General features: G+C 45.6%; 1 protein-coding gene across 4 annotated transcripts; it reads right to left on the minus strand.

Moving 5' to 3' along the window:
* Window positions 1–258: 258 nt before the first annotated feature.
* On the minus strand, window positions 259–5,254 carry PLA2G2A (phospholipase A2 group IIA). 4 transcript variants are annotated; one of them, XM_025358133.1, is made up of 6 exons: window positions 5,151–5,228; window positions 4,369–4,448; window positions 3,542–3,687; window positions 3,198–3,342; window positions 2,833–2,939; window positions 259–670 (listed from the first exon to the last, which is right to left on the minus strand). In XM_025358133.1, the coding sequence occupies exons 3-6, from the start codon at window positions 3,579–3,581 to the stop codon at window positions 528–530; spliced, it is 435 nt and encodes a 144-aa protein (XP_025213918.1). In that variant the 5' UTR covers window positions 3,582–3,687; window positions 4,369–4,448; window positions 5,151–5,228; the 3' UTR covers window positions 259–527. The 4 variants fall into 4 exon arrangements, with proteins under 4 accessions (XP_025213918.1, XP_025213927.1, XP_025213942.1 ...); XM_025358142.1 differs by having other exon boundaries at window positions 4,369–4,479; XM_025358157.1 differs by lacking the exon at window positions 4,369–4,448 and having other exon boundaries at window positions 5,151–5,254.
* Window positions 5,255–16,616: the final 11,362 nt, after the last annotated feature.

Consider the following 16,616-nt stretch of genomic DNA (forward strand, 5'->3'; position numbering starts at 1 on the left):
ACACAGCCTGTCCGATTCCAGAGCCTATTTTTTTGTTTTGTTTTGTTTTATTTTTATAAAGACAAGGTCTCCCTGTGTCACCCAGGCTGGCCTTGAACTTCTGAGCTCAAGCAATCCTTGCACTTCAGCCTCAGCCTCCCGAACAGCTGCGACAATGGCACACACCACTACACTGGGCTCAGAGCCTGTATTTTTAACCCCTACCCCTGTTTGTTCTCACGCTCACAGAGCATAGGGCAATGCACACACACACACATATACATGATTTGCTAATTGCTTTATTCAGAAGAGACTCCTTGGAGTACAGTTTCTTTGGTTAAGCATGGAGTTGAGGTGGAGGAGAGCAGTGGAAGGCTGGAAATCTGCTGGGTGTCTCATTCTGGGTGGGTATAGAAGGGCTCCTGCCTGGCCTCTAGGATGGTGAGGGATGCTTTCTGCATTGCCAAGGAACTTGGTTAGGGTAGGGAAGGAGGGTATGAGAGAAGGAAACTCAGCATTGGGTGGAAGGTTTCCAGGGAAGAGGGGACTCAGCAACGAGGGGTGCTCCCTCTGCAGAGTTTATTGGAATAGTACTGGTAGTTTTTATTATAGGTACTCTTGTTTCTAGCAAAACAGTAGGCAGCAGCCTTATCACATTCACACAGTTGACTTCTGCAGGAGTCCTGTTTTGCTGAAATCACAAGAAAATAAACACAAGATGGGAGTTTGTTAATATTCGGTGGCTTCTTGTGGGAACCCTGGGGTAGAAGACACAGCCCTGGCCTCCAGAAGCTCCTAGTTGGAGACTAGGAGCTCCGGATATTTCTGACCAAAGGGGAGACAGAATTCTTGCACTTGGGATGCTGGCCTCCAGCCTGGTGGAGACACAGCCAGGCACTGGGATACTCTCTCAAAGGCCTTCCTAATAGCCATCATCTCTTCCTCTTGCTAACAGATGTGTTCAGGAGGCAAAGCCCTAGCCCCGGGTGTCTGGGAATGGATTGTGATTGGTTTAAGCCAGGCAGGGTCATCCATTTTTCTTTTGCAGTGATTGGTCTTTGTGTATTATGTAACCTTGTTCCAACCAATGAACAACAAGGGGAAGTCTGCTGGGGGCTTCTGGGAAGAATCTATTTCCTCCCTCCAAGAAGAGAGATGCCCAAGAGGAAAGCCTCTTCCATAGTGTGAGGCCAGGAGGGTGGAACTGCAGCCTGTCTCTTGACATCCCAGGTGTAGACACTGCCCACGTGGCATAGCTGAAGGCCAGGAGAAGGCTGGCTTCTTGATGACATGCTGGAAAGCTGCCCCAGGCCTGGCACTGCCCTCTTCCAGAATTCTAATTATGTGACAGTCACCTATCCCCATTACCCAAGCTACTATCAGCTTGGCATCATGTGGCTTGTGACCTAACGCCTGCTGGATACATGCTTCTATGGAGAGGCCATGATAGGAGACATAATTTCTGATCTTAAAGGACTCAGGCCATGGGCAGGAGTCCACGCTTTCTCCAAATCCCACTCATGGGTCAGCTGTCTGGGTACACCAAGCACAGCCTTCCAGTGCCACCCACTTCTCCTCCCCTTCAGGGCCAAGCTTTCTACAGAACGTTGTCTTTGCCTTCTGTCTCTACTTCCCTTCCCATCAGCCCCCACCTGCTCTATCTGGCTTTGCCCTCCCCACTCCATGGAAGCAGCTTCCCCTGAGTCCCTCATGCCTTCCTGCCTCAACATCCAGGGGAGCCTGTTGGCCCTTTTCATGGAGGACTCCTCTGTTCAATTGCTAACCATCTCCTTACCGACTCCTTGACCTTCTTGCTCAGTTCTCCTTCTCCCTCTCTGTCCATCCCTCCTCTGTCTCTTTTCTAGGCCTTTAAGCAGAAAATGAGTGATCACACCCACCTCTCAGCTCTCTGCTGCCGGCTTCTGAATCTGTGTCCCCAGTCCTGACCTCTCCCCTGAGCTGCATTTGTACGGACAGCTGCCTGCTGGACCCCTCCCTGGGTGCTGGAGGCCCCTAAACTCCACATGCTGGAAATAGAACTGCTCCTCCCCGCCGTCCACCACAACCTGCTCCCATGGTCTTTATCACAGTTGTGCTATCCATGCAGCCACATATCCATCCTCCATCCAACAGCTCCCTCTCCCCGTCCCACCCCACTCAGTCACCAGCTCAGCTGATTCCACCTCAAATACATCTTGATGTTTTCTCCACCTTTCCCATCCTGACCTCCGTTGTTTTATGTCAAGATGTTACTCCCTCTTGCCTGCAGGATGGCAATAGCTTTCTCTGCCCCCCTTCCACTTGTCTCCATCGACCCTGTCCTCACAGTGAGTCCTCTAAAATGCAAATCTGACCCTGTAGCTCCTCTGCTTAATAGCATCCTATTGCTTTAGGGCAAAACCTAAATAAAGCCTGGCCTGGAGGGCCAGATTGACCTAGCTCCTTCCTTTGTCTCCAGCATCATGGCTCAGCACTGCTTCTCTTCCTCATGTTTCTGCTGGGCAGCACAGAATGGCTTACACAACCCTTTGGTGCCTTTGACCATGCTGTGTCCTCTTCTGGGCATGCTCCCAGCCCTCCTCTTCCCTGACTCTGCACAGCCTTTCAGACTCAGCTTAGAGGTCACCCCTTCCAGGAGCCTTCCTCAAGCCTCAGGCTGTGTTAACACCTTATCTGTTTACTTCCCACTGGAGTCTTTACCACATTGGATTTTCACTTTCCTGGCTTCCCACTCAACTGTGAGCTTCCTGAAGCAGGAACTGTGTCCCTCTGTGTCTATCTTTGGTGCCCAGCACAGTCCTCAGCACTGTCTAAACAAATGAGGGCCACTCAATGGTGATGTAGGTCTCTTACCACAGGTGATTGTGCTCCCCTTGTTGCTAAACTTGTAGCTCAGAAATTTGGTGCCGCATCCACGTTTCTCCAGACGTTTGTAGCAACAGTCATGAATGACACAGCAGCTGCAAGGAGACACCCTATTGGGGCTGTTGTCCCACAGCTCCAGGAGACCTGGTGCCTGTGGTCTCACCCCCTTGGACCCTGGACAGAGACCCAGTGACTTTGCAACAGTCTAGAGCAGAAGTTCCAACATGCTGGCTGCTTTTCCAACCAGGCCATCCTGAGACCTCTGTGCCCATCAGGAACCGGCACTGTCTTTGCAGCTCCCAGCCCTGCCTGGGCCAGAGTCTAGGAGGGTAGGGAGGGATGGGTAGCCTCACCGATCCGTTGCATCCTTGGGGGCTCCTTTGCCACCCACGCCACAGTGGCAGCCGTAGAAGCCATAACTGAGTGCAGCTTCCTTTCCTGTCGTCAACTTGATCATTCTCCGGAAATCCACCAAATTCCCATGGGCCTGCAGAAGGCCTGGAAGGAAATTTGGGAGTTGTCTGGTGATGTGGCATGGGGTCCTGTGCCCTCCCTCTCTGCTACTCTCCTTCCTCCCAAATGGCTTCTCTTCTTCCCCTGAGAGAGGATTGCTGCAATGGGAGAGAAAACTAAAGGACAAGAGTGCTTCCCTTCTGGGGCTGTCCCCCCATGCTCAGAGGTCAGGGTCGGCACTTACCAAAGATCATGATCACTGCCAACAACAGCAGGGTCTTCATGGTAAGAGTTCTTAGGTGACAAATGCAGATGGACTGGCCTAGCTCCTCCGCTGGGTGGTCTCAGCTTCTGCCCTGGCCGTTGCGCCCCTGCTCCTCCTTGGTGGCTCTGAGACACACAGACGTGCTCTCCCATCCAACCTAAGTCCAGCGTGACTCCCTCTGTCACACTCAGAGCACACAAGGAGTGCCCTCCAGCAATACACACAGACACACACAGCACCTCCCGACCTGTTCTCAGCTCTGCAGAATGGTTTCACACACATCAGGCCCTCAGACATGTGGAGAACCCAATGAGACACTAATGAGACCTCCCCTGTGCCTCATCAGACTGAGAGTTCTTGGGAGGTTGGAACCAGGTTCCTCCCAACTAACTGGGAGGTTCCTGAGGTCAGAGGATGTGGAAGACATAGCTTGCACATCTCCAAACTAGATTCAAGGCTTGGAGTCTCCAAGGCACCCATGGAGTCTCAGCCTCAGTATTTTCCTCCAGAATGAAAGCATCAACCCATCTTGGCAAGGCTTTCTAACCCCTTCCACATACACACGTTCCCAAACACATACATGCTCACAACACCTATGCCCACATACACACACTCTTGTACTTACCTGCGAGTGCGAACATCCTCTCATACACTACAATCACATACCCACTCAACATACTCATGCACACACACCCTCTTGTGCATATCAAATCATGCACATGCATGCACAGCACAGCCACTCTCAAAGGCAGCGAATGAGCAGGAATTCTGCTCTTGACAGGACATCAGCTTCACTGGCTGTTTACCTCTCAGTGGACCTCAGCGTTGTATCCCCAGGCTGTCTTGTTTGTTCTGCACTCCTGCTCCCCTTAAATAGCCGCTCCTTCTGGGAGGTTGGGGGTAGGTGAGGTACGAGGCTGGGGATGGGCGTGGTCAGTTGGTGGACTCAGGATTGGCCGCCCATACCCCTAGGTAATCCCTTTCCTTCCCCTCATCAGCTGGCAGGACAGAGTTGAGGATTGAGAAACCTTACGTGTCCGTAGCTGATGCCAAAACACATTTCAGGCCGTTTTGCAGTCTTTCCATGGAGTAAATTCCCATAATCAGCTCTGGGTGTGATCAACGGTCAGCCACTTCCCTGTAGCCGCCTCTAAGGGGGGCAGGGACTGTCTGCTGTTGCCGGCTGTGGACTCATTTGTACACCCAAAGGGACCACCAATTGCTGAGCAAGGATTGCTCCCTTCTGCTCACTGTGGCATTTGGGAATAGAAAAGAGGGCTTTTAGTGGTACTCATTCATTCAGCCGCTCAATCATTCATTCTCAAGAAGTATGTACTGGGCCTCTAGCATGTTCCAGCACCTGTGCAGGCCTCACTTGTGCACCCCACAGTCCACCAGGGAGAGGGTTTAATGGGGGTGGATTTCCCTTCCCACTAACTTGGGCAAGGGCCTCAACCTTCTCTTCTTCCTTCCCTTTCTTCTTTTCCTCCGCCCTTGTCCCATATGAGCTTCTAAACCTGGAAAAAGCCAGAGGCTATCCTTGAAGTTCCCACCAAAGCACTGCCTTCACTTTATTCCCCATCCTCACCTGTTTGGAGACAGGGGAGGTGAATGCTCCCTGGATCTGTTGCTCTTTTTCCTTCAGGCTTCAGGCTCACACTGACTCCAGCTTTAATTCATAAAGTAAATATCTTTTTCATTGCTCTCCAGCACATGCTAAGAATTTAGCTTCCATGGCCTTAAGTAAACACTCTGCGATTCCAGTCCTTAAAAAGTCACTGTGGCAGAGGCTGTCGTGTTTGTGAACATTCCATCTGTTCCATATACTCTAGAGCCCCTTGCAGGGATGGAGACCTAGGGCCCTGCTGCTGGCTGGGAAAACATGAGCATGGTATTAAGGCTCACTTCCAGGTTTCTCCAGCAGGGGGACTATGAGATGCAACTCCCCAGCCCTTCCCTGCCCCACCGGTAGAACCAGAAAATGAAAGCAATCTGGGGTGTAGAATCATAGCATGGAAGACAGTTGTCCTAGAAAGTCCTGCAGTGCACAGTGGTCTTAGCGTGAGTGAGAAATAGACTTTTGCTGTATTAAGCTGCTGATAATTGAGATGGGCAGCTACTGCCGCATAACCTAGTCTATCCCAAGAGCCATCAGACAGCTTTCCTCTCAAAAATACCATTTACCTCCAGCGCTCGACTGTGTAAGGGGTTGGACTCTGGTCTTCCTTCCTGCCCTCATGTGTTGGAGTCCCAGTACCTTAGAATGTGATCTTATTTAGAAATAGGGTCATTACAGATATAATTAGTTAAGATGAGGTCACTAGGGCAGCTAGGATGGGCCCTAATCCATGATGACAGATGTCATTACAAAAAGGGGAAATTTGGAGACAGGAAGCACACTGGGAGAAAGCCATGCAAAGATGAAGGCAGAGATCAGGGTGAAGCTTGTACAAGCCAAGGAATGGCAAAGATGACCAGAAAACACTGGAAGCTAGGAGAGAGGGATGGAGCAGATTCTCCCTCACAGCCCGCAGAAGGAATCAGCCCTGTTGGGCTCTTTGATGTCTGCCGCTGGAACTGTTAGACAATGAAATGTCTGTTGTGTAAGCCACAAAGTACCTAATACAAAGCTGAAGCAAACTAATACAACCTCCAGGGATCTCTTTTGACTTCCTTCATTCTTCTTACTCTGGGTTGCCACTCCTATAGCAGTTGGCTTTTATGGCCATGTCAGGGTTCAGAGGTCTCATTCCCCAGCGTAGACCACTGCCTTTGTTAAACACTGGACTTCTGGAAACAGTAGTTCCTCCAACAGGCAGAACCGCGTTCCTCTCTGTATATCTGGATAGCCCTGGTCCAGGCTTCAGGGGGAAGAAATACTCCAATGCTCAAGGACTCTGGTGACGTCAGATAGAGCCTCTCCTTTTCCCATCACTTCAGGATGTTTTTCAGGAATTCAAAGTCCATGAATTGGCCTCTTGTTCATCTTCCATCCCGCACCTAATCCAAGCCCTTGGACTCAGTGAGCCAAACAGAAATCTCTACTTTCATGGGGCTTCCACTTTAGCAGAAAGAGACGGATAATCAGCAAAAGACATCCTAGTAAATGACATTGCATGTTAGGTGGTGACACTGCGATGGGGAGAGAGGCAGTAGGTGACAGAGCAGGAGCACCATCATCTCAGACAAACATCACCACTTGAAGTTCCAGCTCCCTTTCTAGCCTCATGCATTTCAAGGAAATCATTTCTCTTGTAATTACAAACAGACAGAAAGAGTAGACAGTAAAACACAGGTAAGACAGCTCGGGCACAGAGGGAGGTGTGGGGAAAGTCTGTCTGGCAACTGCCAAGCTTCACCCTCATACAATGGGCCCCAGTAAAACAGTGGGCCTTAATAAGCACATTCTTTTCCCTTCAGGTGCACTAAGATAAGAAAGCTAAAAGCAGACTCGGGGGGTATGCCTGCAGCTGCAGAAAGATGTATGGGAACAGACACACAACTCTCCCTCCCAGATAAGCATAATGAAAAGACACAGAAGCAGTCCAAGCCTCTGTTAAACTCTCCTACCCTGAGTCCTTAAAAACTCTTAGCATGTAAGAGTGTGCCTCTGACCTAACTCAGCCAGCTGCCCCTCTCTAAAATAAACCTGTTCTTGACTGCCAAGCCACCTTTCATGTTTCTTTCCTCTTTCCTTAATTCTTACAGTAGGGATGGAGGAGGGGTATCCGGAGTAGGTGGGTGGCAATTTTACACAAGATTGGAGTGCTCAGAGAGAGGTGCTTTGAGTTTAGTCGGTGCTCAGAACACTTTCCTTGCATTATTAGTAACTAAAGGAATCAGCATTTGAGACGGAGTCTCGCTTTGTCGCCAGGCTGGAGTGCAGTGGTGCGATCTCCGCTCACTGCAACCTCCGCCTCCCGGGTTCAAGAGATTCTCCTGCCTCAGCCTCCTGAGCACCTGGGACTACAGGCACCTGCCACCACGCCCAGCTAATTTTTAGTATTTTTAGTACAGACGGGGTTTCACCATGTTAGCCAGGTTGGTCTCGATCTCCTGACCTCATGAACTGCCTGCCTCAGCCTCCCAAAGTGCTGGTATTACAGGCATGAGCCACTGCGCTCAGCCTTCCCCTTCCTTATTTATAACTCCTTTCTCTGACAGGTTTATTTTTCACAATATATTTACTTATTTGTTCAATTGTAGTACAATTGAAGTAGTTTCAGAATTATTAACCCATAACTCTGTGAGAAATAAATTTACTAACTACAGTACCGTGTTAGTGCATAGTTTCTTTATCTTTAGCCTTTTGGTATACCACCATAATACTGTTTTCTGAAGTTACATAGGTTATCTGTTTTCTTGTAGCCTACCTTAAGTGTGGTTATTATATTGATTTGTCGTATAGTTATATGTTTATTTGTTATCATTTGTATTCCATTTTGGTTTCTCCCTTTTTCCTGGTTGATTTTAATTATTTATTGCTTTTGAGGGTATGTGAAGCCTTCCCACGTGAAACAAGGTGAAAGCCATACTAAAAAGTGTACTCAGAGGTGTTGCTTCTCACTCATGCCTACTATCGTCTCATTTTCCTCTTCTTCCCACCTCATTCTCTCCCCATGGCCTATAGATAAGTGTATTAGTTATCTATTGCTGCATAATAGATGACTAATACACAAACTGTATTAGTTTGTATGACTTTGTATTAGTCAAAGGGAAAGGATTATACAAAGGTAAACTCACTGGAGGTCATTCTGGGGTGTATTTCTCATAGTAGCCAATCTCATTCATATTTGGTTGATTCTTCCTGAAATTTTTTTGCATAAATGTGTAGGTGCATGTTTATTTTCTTTTAACCACTGCTTTCTTACACAAAGGGTAGCATACCATAGATGATTTTGTACTTTGCTGTTTTAACCCAACAGTATATCTAGGAAATCACTTCCTATGAGCAGCTAGAGATCTTCTTTCTTTTTAAAAAATATGTTTAATTTTTTTTCCTCCTAACTCAGGGAAGTCTTTCCTAGTGGCTTCCCTGACAGGGTCGAAGCCCCTCTTGCATTTCTATAGTCCTTCATTGCGAGAATGTACTATAATTTTTCCAACCATTCTCCGAGAATAGGCATTTAGGTTTTTTCTAGTGTTTCGTAATTACAAACATTGATTCAGTCAGCGACCTGTGCGTGTGTATTTTCATAACATTGGAGGTGTCTCTTCTGGACAGATTCCTAGAAGTGGGATTACTGGGTCAAAAGGTAAGTGCATGTGTAAATTTTGTTAGGTAATGCCAAATTCTCCTACAGAATGGTTGAACTAGCTCACATTCTTAGTAGTAATGTTTGAGACCGACTTTTCCTCCATGGCCTCAGCAACAGAATGTTCTGTTAGACTTTTCCTTTTGCATTCATTCTTCTTATAGTTTTAAAATATCACTGTTCCTTCAATAAATATTTATTGAGGACCTACTCAATAATCCAGGCACTGTGTGGTAATGCAATGGTGGGCAAAACAAACAATTTCTTCCCTGAGAGCATTTTTCAATCTGGCAACAGAGACAGACATCAGTCAGATGATCACACACACACACACACACACACATGCACACACACACACAATTATAGAATGTCATGTGCTGTGTTGTTCAATGATCCATTGGGACAGCATGAGGCAGAAAGCCCTCAACTAGTCTGGGGATCAGAGAAGGTTTTCTAAGGAGATGGCACTTTACCAGAGGTCTGGAGGGAGTTTAGGAGTTATCTGGGTAAGCGGTTTCTGTGGTTTAGCTCACTCAACATTTATTCCAGCCTTCTGGTATGTCTGTCTGTATTGCAGAGCCTAGAAGTCTAAACACTGCATTTCCTTCTCTCTCCCTCTCCTTATTTTAAAAGGATTTTTGAAAGAGCAGTGATATTCAAAGTAAACTTGATCTGAGAGTAGAGAGAGTCCCCACATATCCCCTCTTCCTCAAACACACATCTTCCTTCACCATCAACATCCCCCACCATTGTGGTACATACGTTAGAATCAATGAGCCAACGTTGACACATCAAAGGAAGTCCATAGTTCATATTAGGGCTCATTCTTGATATTATACACTCCATGGGTTTTAGCAACTGTAATGTGACATGTATCCACTCTTACACTGTGAGACAGAGTAGTTTCACTACCTTGAAAATTCTCTATGCTCTGCCTACTTAATCCTCCTTCCCCCAAACATCACCCTGACAACCATGATCTTTTTACTGTCTCCATAGTTTAACCTTTTCTGAATGTTATGTAGTTGAATCATACAGTACGTAGCCTTTCAAATTGATTTCTTTCACTTAGTAATATACCTTTAAGTTTCCTTGATGTCTTTTGATGACTTGATAGCTCATTTATTTTTATTATTGAATAATATTACATTGTCATGTGTACCACAATTTATTTATCCATTTACCTACTGAAGGACGTCTTGGTTGCTTCCAAGTTTTGGCAATGATGGATAAAGCTGCTATAAAGATTTGAAACATTTCATGTGCAGGTCTTCGTGTGGAAATAAGTTTTCATCTTATTTGGGTAAATATCAAGGAGCACAACTGCTGGATCATACAACAAGAATTCAATGTGTATTTTTGTAAGAAAATACCAAACTCTCTTCCAAATGGCTGTACCATTTTGCACTCCCTCCAACAATGAATGAGAATTTCTGTTACTCCACATCTTCACCAGCCATTTTGAGACCAGCCCAATTGTCCTGTAGAACTGATGTTTATGGTTTCTTTGAATAAACATGGAAATTGACTCTCCCAGTCTTAAAACTTGAGAAAGTTACATTTGTCTTATCTGACTTCCTTTTTCAGGAAACCAACTAGCAGTCCTCTTAGATAGTATCAAGGAATTGAAACTTACCAGATAACTGCATCTGGACAATAAGACACCAGATCCCTCACCTGTCATAATGGCCTAACTGACTACCCGCTTCCTATTGACCAACTCCTCTTCCTTATCCCTTCCTAATTGCTGTTTTCCTACACATGGATACATTTCTTCCCTGCTATTTAGCTTCCCAGTTTTAATTGGTTGGGGAGTTCGTTTTGAGACTGATCTCCCATAGTCTCAGCTGCAGAATCTGATCAAAGCCTTCTTCCCTGGCAGTACTCGTTGTCTCAGTGATTGACTTTCTGTGCCGTAAGCAACAGGACTTAGACCAAACCCCTGACACTTCAGTAACAATTTGATATTTTCAGTATTTTGGACATTAGCTATTTTAATATGTGTGTAATAGTGTCTCATAGTTTTAATTTGTAATTTTTTTTTTTTTTTTTTTTTTTTTTTTAGTTTTTTGAGACAGAGTCTAGCTCTGTCACCCAGGCTGGAGTGCAGTGGCGCGATGTCAGTTCACTGCAACTTCTGCCTCCTGGGTTCAAGTGATTTTCCTGCCTCAGCCTCATGAGTAGTTGGGATTACAGGCATGCACCACCACGCCCTGCTAATTTTGTATTTTTTAATAGAGATGGGGTTTCACCATATTGGCTAGGCTTGTCTCGAACTCCTGACCTCAAATGATCTGCCAAAGGACTGGGATTACAGGTGCATCGCAAAGGGCTGGGATTACAGGTTTGAGCCACTGTGCCCAGCCTTAATTTGTAATTCTAATGATGTATCATGTTCAGCATCTTTTCATGTGCTTATTTGCCATCTGTGTACCTTCGGTGAGATATCTCGTCATGTCTCTTGCCAGTTTTTTAATTGGATTGTTCTTTTTTTAAAATTTTAGCTTAAATTCTGGGATACATGTGCTGAATGTGCAGGTTTGTTACATAGGTATACATGTGTCATGGTGGTTTGCTGCACCTATCAACTTGTTGTCTAGGTTTTAAGCCCCACATGCATTAGGTATTTGTCCTAATGCTCTCCCTCCCCTTTCCCCCCAACCCCTAGAAGGCCCCGGTGTGTGGTTGTGGGTTTGTCATCAAAGCTTTTATTATTTTGAGATATGTTCCATCAATACCTAGTTTATTGAGAGTTTTTATCATGAAGGAGTGTTGAATTTTATCGAAGGTCTTTTCTGCACCTATTGAAATAATCATGTAGTTTTTGTCATTGGTTCTGTTTATGTGATGGATTACATTTACTGATGTGCATATGTTGAACCAGCCTTGCATCTCAGGAATGAAGCCAACTTGATCGCGGTGGAGAAGTTTTTTGATATGCTGCTGGATTCAGTTTTGCCAATGTTTTATTGAGGGTTTTTGCATTGATTTTCATCAGGGATATTGGCCTGAAATTTTCTTTTTTGTTGTCTCTGCCAGGTTTTGGAATCAGGATTTTTTCTATTGTTTGGAATACTTTCAGAAGGAATGGTACTAGCTCCTCTTTGTACCTCTGGTAGAATTTGGCTATGAATCCATTTGGTCCTGGGCTTTTATTTGGTTGGCAGGCTATTAATTACTGCCTCAATTTCAGAACTTGTTATTGGTCTATTCAGGGATTTGACTTCTTCTTGGTTTAGTCTTGGGAGGGGGTACGTGTTCAGAAATTGATCCATTTCTTCTAGATTTTCTAGTTTATTTGCATAGAGGTGTTTATAGTATTCTCTGATGGTAGTTTGTATTTGTGTAGGATCAGTGGTGATATCCCCTTTATCATTTTTTATTGTATCTATTTGATTCTTCTCTCTTTTCTTCTTTATCAGTTGGGCTAGTAGTCTATCTATTTTGTTAATCTTTTCAAAAAACCAGCTCCTGGATTCATTGATTTTTGGAAGGGTTTTTCATGTCTCTATCCCCTTCAGTTTGCTCTGATCTTAGTTAATTTCTTGCCTTCTGCTAGCTTTTGAATTTGTTTGCTATTGCTTCTCTAGTTCTTTTGGTTGTGGTATAAGGGTATCAGTTTTAGATCTTTCCTGCTTTCTGATATGGGCATTTAGTGCTACAAATTTCCCTCTACACACTGCTTTAAATGTGTCCCAGAGATTCTGGTATGTTGTCTGTTTGTTCTCACTGGTTTCAAAGAACTTCGTTATTTCTGCCTTACTTTTGTTGGTTACCCAGTAGTCATTCAGGAGCAGGTTGTTCAGTTTCCATGTAGTTGTGCTGTTTTGAGTGAGTTTCTTAATCCTGACTTCTAATTTGATTGCACTATGGTCTGAGAGGCTGATTGTTATCATGTCCATTATTTCACATTTGCTGAGGAGTGTTTTATTTCCAATTATGTGGTCGATTTTAGAATAAGTGCTATGTGGTGCTGAGAAGAATGTATAGTCTCTTGATTTGTGGTGGAGGGTTCTATAGATGTCTATTAGGTCCGCTTGGTCCAGAGCTGAGTTCAAGTCCTGAATGTCCCTGTTAATTTTCTGTCTCATTGATCTGTCTAATACTGACAGTGAGATGTTAAAGTCTTCCACTATTACTGTGTTGGAGTGTAAGTCTCTTTGTAGGTATCTAAGAACTTCCTTTATGAATCTGGGTGCTCCTGTATTGGGTGGATATATGTTTAGGATAGTTAGCTCTTTGTGTTGAATTGATCCCTTTACCATTATGTAATGCCCTTTTTTTTTTTTAATCTTTGTTAGTTTAAAGTCTGTTTTATCAGAGACTAGGATTTCAATCCCTGCTTTTTTTTTTTTCTTTCCATTTGCTTGGTAAATATTCCTCCTTCCCTTTATTTTGAGCCTGTGTGTGTTTCTGCACATGAGATGGGTCTCCTGAATACAGCACATTGGTGGATCTTGACGTTTTATCCAATTTGCCAGTCTGTGTCTTTTAATTGGGGCATTTAGCCCATTTACATTTAAGGTTAATACTGTTATGTGTGAATTTGATCCTGTCATCATGATGCCAGCTGGTTATTTTGCACATTAGTTGATGCAGTTTCTTCATAGTGTCATTGGTCTTTATATTTTAGTGTGTTTTTGCAGTGGCTGGTACCAGTTGTTCCTTTCCATATTTAGTGCTTCCTTAAGGAACTCTTGTAAGGCAGGCCTGGTGGTGACTAAAATCTCTCAGCATTTGCTTGTCTATAAAGGATTTTATTTCTCTTTCACTTATGAAACTTAGTTTGGCTGGATATGAAATTCTGGATTGAAAATTATTTTCTTTAAGAATGTTGAATATTGGCCTCCACTTTCTTCTGGCTTGTAGGGTTTCTGCAGAGAGATCACCTGTTAATCTGATGGGCTTCCCTTTGTAGGTAACCTGACTTTTCTCTCTGGCTGCCCTTAATATGTTTTCTTTTGTTTCAACCTTGGAGAATCTGACAATTTTGTGTCTTGGGGTTGCTCTTCTCGAGGAGTATCTTAGTGATGTTCTCTGTATTTCTTAAATTTGAATGTTGGCCTGCCTTGTTAGGTTGGGGAAGTTCTCCTGGATAATATCCTGAAGTGTATTTTCCAGCTCGGTTTCATTCTCCCCATCACTTTCAGGGACCCCAAACAATCGTAGGTTTGTTCTTTTCACATAGTCCCATATTTCTTGGAGGATTTTTTCATTTCTTTTCATTCTTTTTTCTCTAATATTGTCTTCACATCTTATTTAAGTAAGTTGTTTTTCAATCTCTGATATCATTTCTTCAAGTATCAATAGCTTGATTCATTCAGTTATTGATACTTGTGTATGCTTCACGAAATTCTCGTGCTGTGTTTTTCAGCTCCATTTATGTTCTTCTCTAAACTGGTTATTCTAGTTAGCAGTTTCTGTAACATTCTGTCAAGGTTTTTAGCTTCCTCTCATTGGGTTAGAACATGCTCCTTTAGCTCAGAGGAGTTTGTTATTACCCATTTTCTGAAGCCTACTTCTGTCAATTTGTCAAGCTCATTCTCTGTCCAGTTTTGTGCCTTAGCTGGAGAGGAGTTGCAATCATTTGAAGAGGCATTCTAGTTTCTGGAATTTTAAGCATTTTTTACTCTGCTTTTTCCTCATCTTTGTGGATTTATCTACGTTTGGTCTTTGAGGCTGATGAACTTTATTTGGGGTTTCTGTGTGAGAGTCCTTTTTGTTGATGATGATGTTATTGTTTTCTATTTGTTAGTTTTTTTTTCTAAGAGTCAGCCCCTCTTCTGCAGGTCAGCTGGTTTGCTGGAGGTCCACTGTAGACCCTATTTGCCTGGGTATCACCAGCGGAGGTTGCAGAACAGCAAAGATTACTGTCTGCTCCTTCCCCTGGAAGCTTTGTCCCACAGGGGCACTGGCCTGATGCCAGGCAGAGCTGTAGTGTATGAAGTGTCTTTTAACACCTGTTGGGCGGTCTCTCCTAGTCAGGAGGCGGGAGGGTCAGGGACCCACTTGAGAAGGCAATCTGTTCCTTAGCAGAGCTTGAGTGCTGTGCTGGGAGAACCCTCCTTGTCAGGGTCCACTGCCGTCTTAAGAGCTGGCAAGCAGGAACGTTTAAGTCTGCTGAAGCTGTGCCCACAGCTGCCATTTCCCCCAGGTGCTCTGTTCCAGGGAGATGGGAGTTTTATCCATAAGCCCTTGACTGGGGTTGTCGCCTTTCTTTCAGAGATGCCCTGCCCAGTGAAGAGGAACCTAGAGAGGCAGTCTGGCCACAGCCGCTTTGCCATGCTGTGTTGAGTTCCACCCAGTCTGAACTTCCAGGCCTCCTTAACACTGTCTGGGGAAAACTGCCTACTGAAGCCTCAGTAATGGTGGACGCCCCTCCCTGCACCAAGCTGGATCATTTCAGGTTGACTTCAAACTGCTGTGCTGGCAGCAAGAGTTTCAAGTCAGTGGCTCTTAGCTTGCTGGGCTCTGTGGGAGGGGAGTGGGACCGACTGAGTGAGAACACTTGGCTCCCTGGCTTCAGCCCCCTTTCCAGGGCAGTGAATGGTTCTGTCTCACTGGGGTTCCAGGTGCCACTGGAGTACAAAAAAAAAAAATCTTACAGCTAGCTTGGTATCTGTCTGAACAGCTGCCCAGTTTTGTGCTTGAAACCCAGGGCCCTGGTAGTGTAGGCACATGAGGGAATCTCCTGGTCTGCAGACTGCAAAAACCATCAGAAAAGCATAGTATCTGGGCCAGGTAGCACAGTTCTTCACAGTTTCCCTTGGCTGGGAAAAGGAGGCCCCTGACTCCTCACACTTCCTGGATGAGGCAACTCCCCACTCTGCTTTTGCCCACCCTCTGTGGGCTGGACCCAATGAGATGAGCAGGGTACCTCAGTTGGAAATGCAGGAAGCAGTCCATTCCAAGATGGCCAAATAGGAACAGCTCTGGTCTGCAGCTCCCAGTGTGATCAATGCAGAAGATGGTGATTTCTTCATTTCCAACTGAGGTACTTGGTTCATCTCATTGGGACTGGTTGGAGAGTGGGTGCAGCCCATGGAGGGTGAGCTGAAGCAGGGCCAGGCATTGCCTCACCCAGGAAGCACAAGGGGGTCAGGGGATTTCCTTTTCCTAGCCAAGGGAAGCTGAGACAGACTGTACCTGGCAAATCAGGACACACCCACCCTAATACTGTGCTTTTCCAATGGTCTTAGCAAACGGGACACCAGGAGATTATATCCTGTGCCTGGATCAGTGGGTCCCATGCTCATGGAGCCTTGCTGACTGCTAGCACAGCAGTCTGAGATTGACCTGCGAGGCAGCAGCCTGGTAGGGGGAGGGGCTTCCACCATTGCTGAGGCTTGAGTAGGTAAACAAAGTGGCTGGGGAAGCTCGAACTGGGTAGAACTCACCGCAGCTCTGCAAGGCCTGCTGCCTCTGTAGACCTCACCTCTGGGGGCAGGGCATAGCTGAACAAAAGGCAGCAGAAACTTCTGCAGACTTAAACGTCCCTCTCTGACTGTTCTGAAGAGAGCAGTGGTTCTCCCAGCATGGTGTATGAGCTCTGAGAATGGACAGACTGCCTCCTCAAGGGGTCCCAGAGCCCCATGAAGCCTAACTGGGAGACACCTCCCAGTAGGGGCCAACTGACACCTCATATAGGCAGGTGCCCCTCTGGGATGAAGCTTCCAGAGGAAAGATCAGGCAGCAATATTTGCTGTTCTTCAGCCTCTGCTGGTGATACCCAGGCAAACAGGGTCTGGAGTGGACCTCCAGCAAACTCCAACAGACCTGCAGCTGAGCGACCTGACTCT

Source organism: Theropithecus gelada, chromosome 1 (assembly GCF_003255815.1).
Source record: "Theropithecus gelada isolate Dixy chromosome 1, Tgel_1.0, whole genome shotgun sequence".
NCBI classification, from domain to species: domain Eukaryota; kingdom Metazoa; phylum Chordata; class Mammalia; order Primates; family Cercopithecidae; genus Theropithecus; species Theropithecus gelada.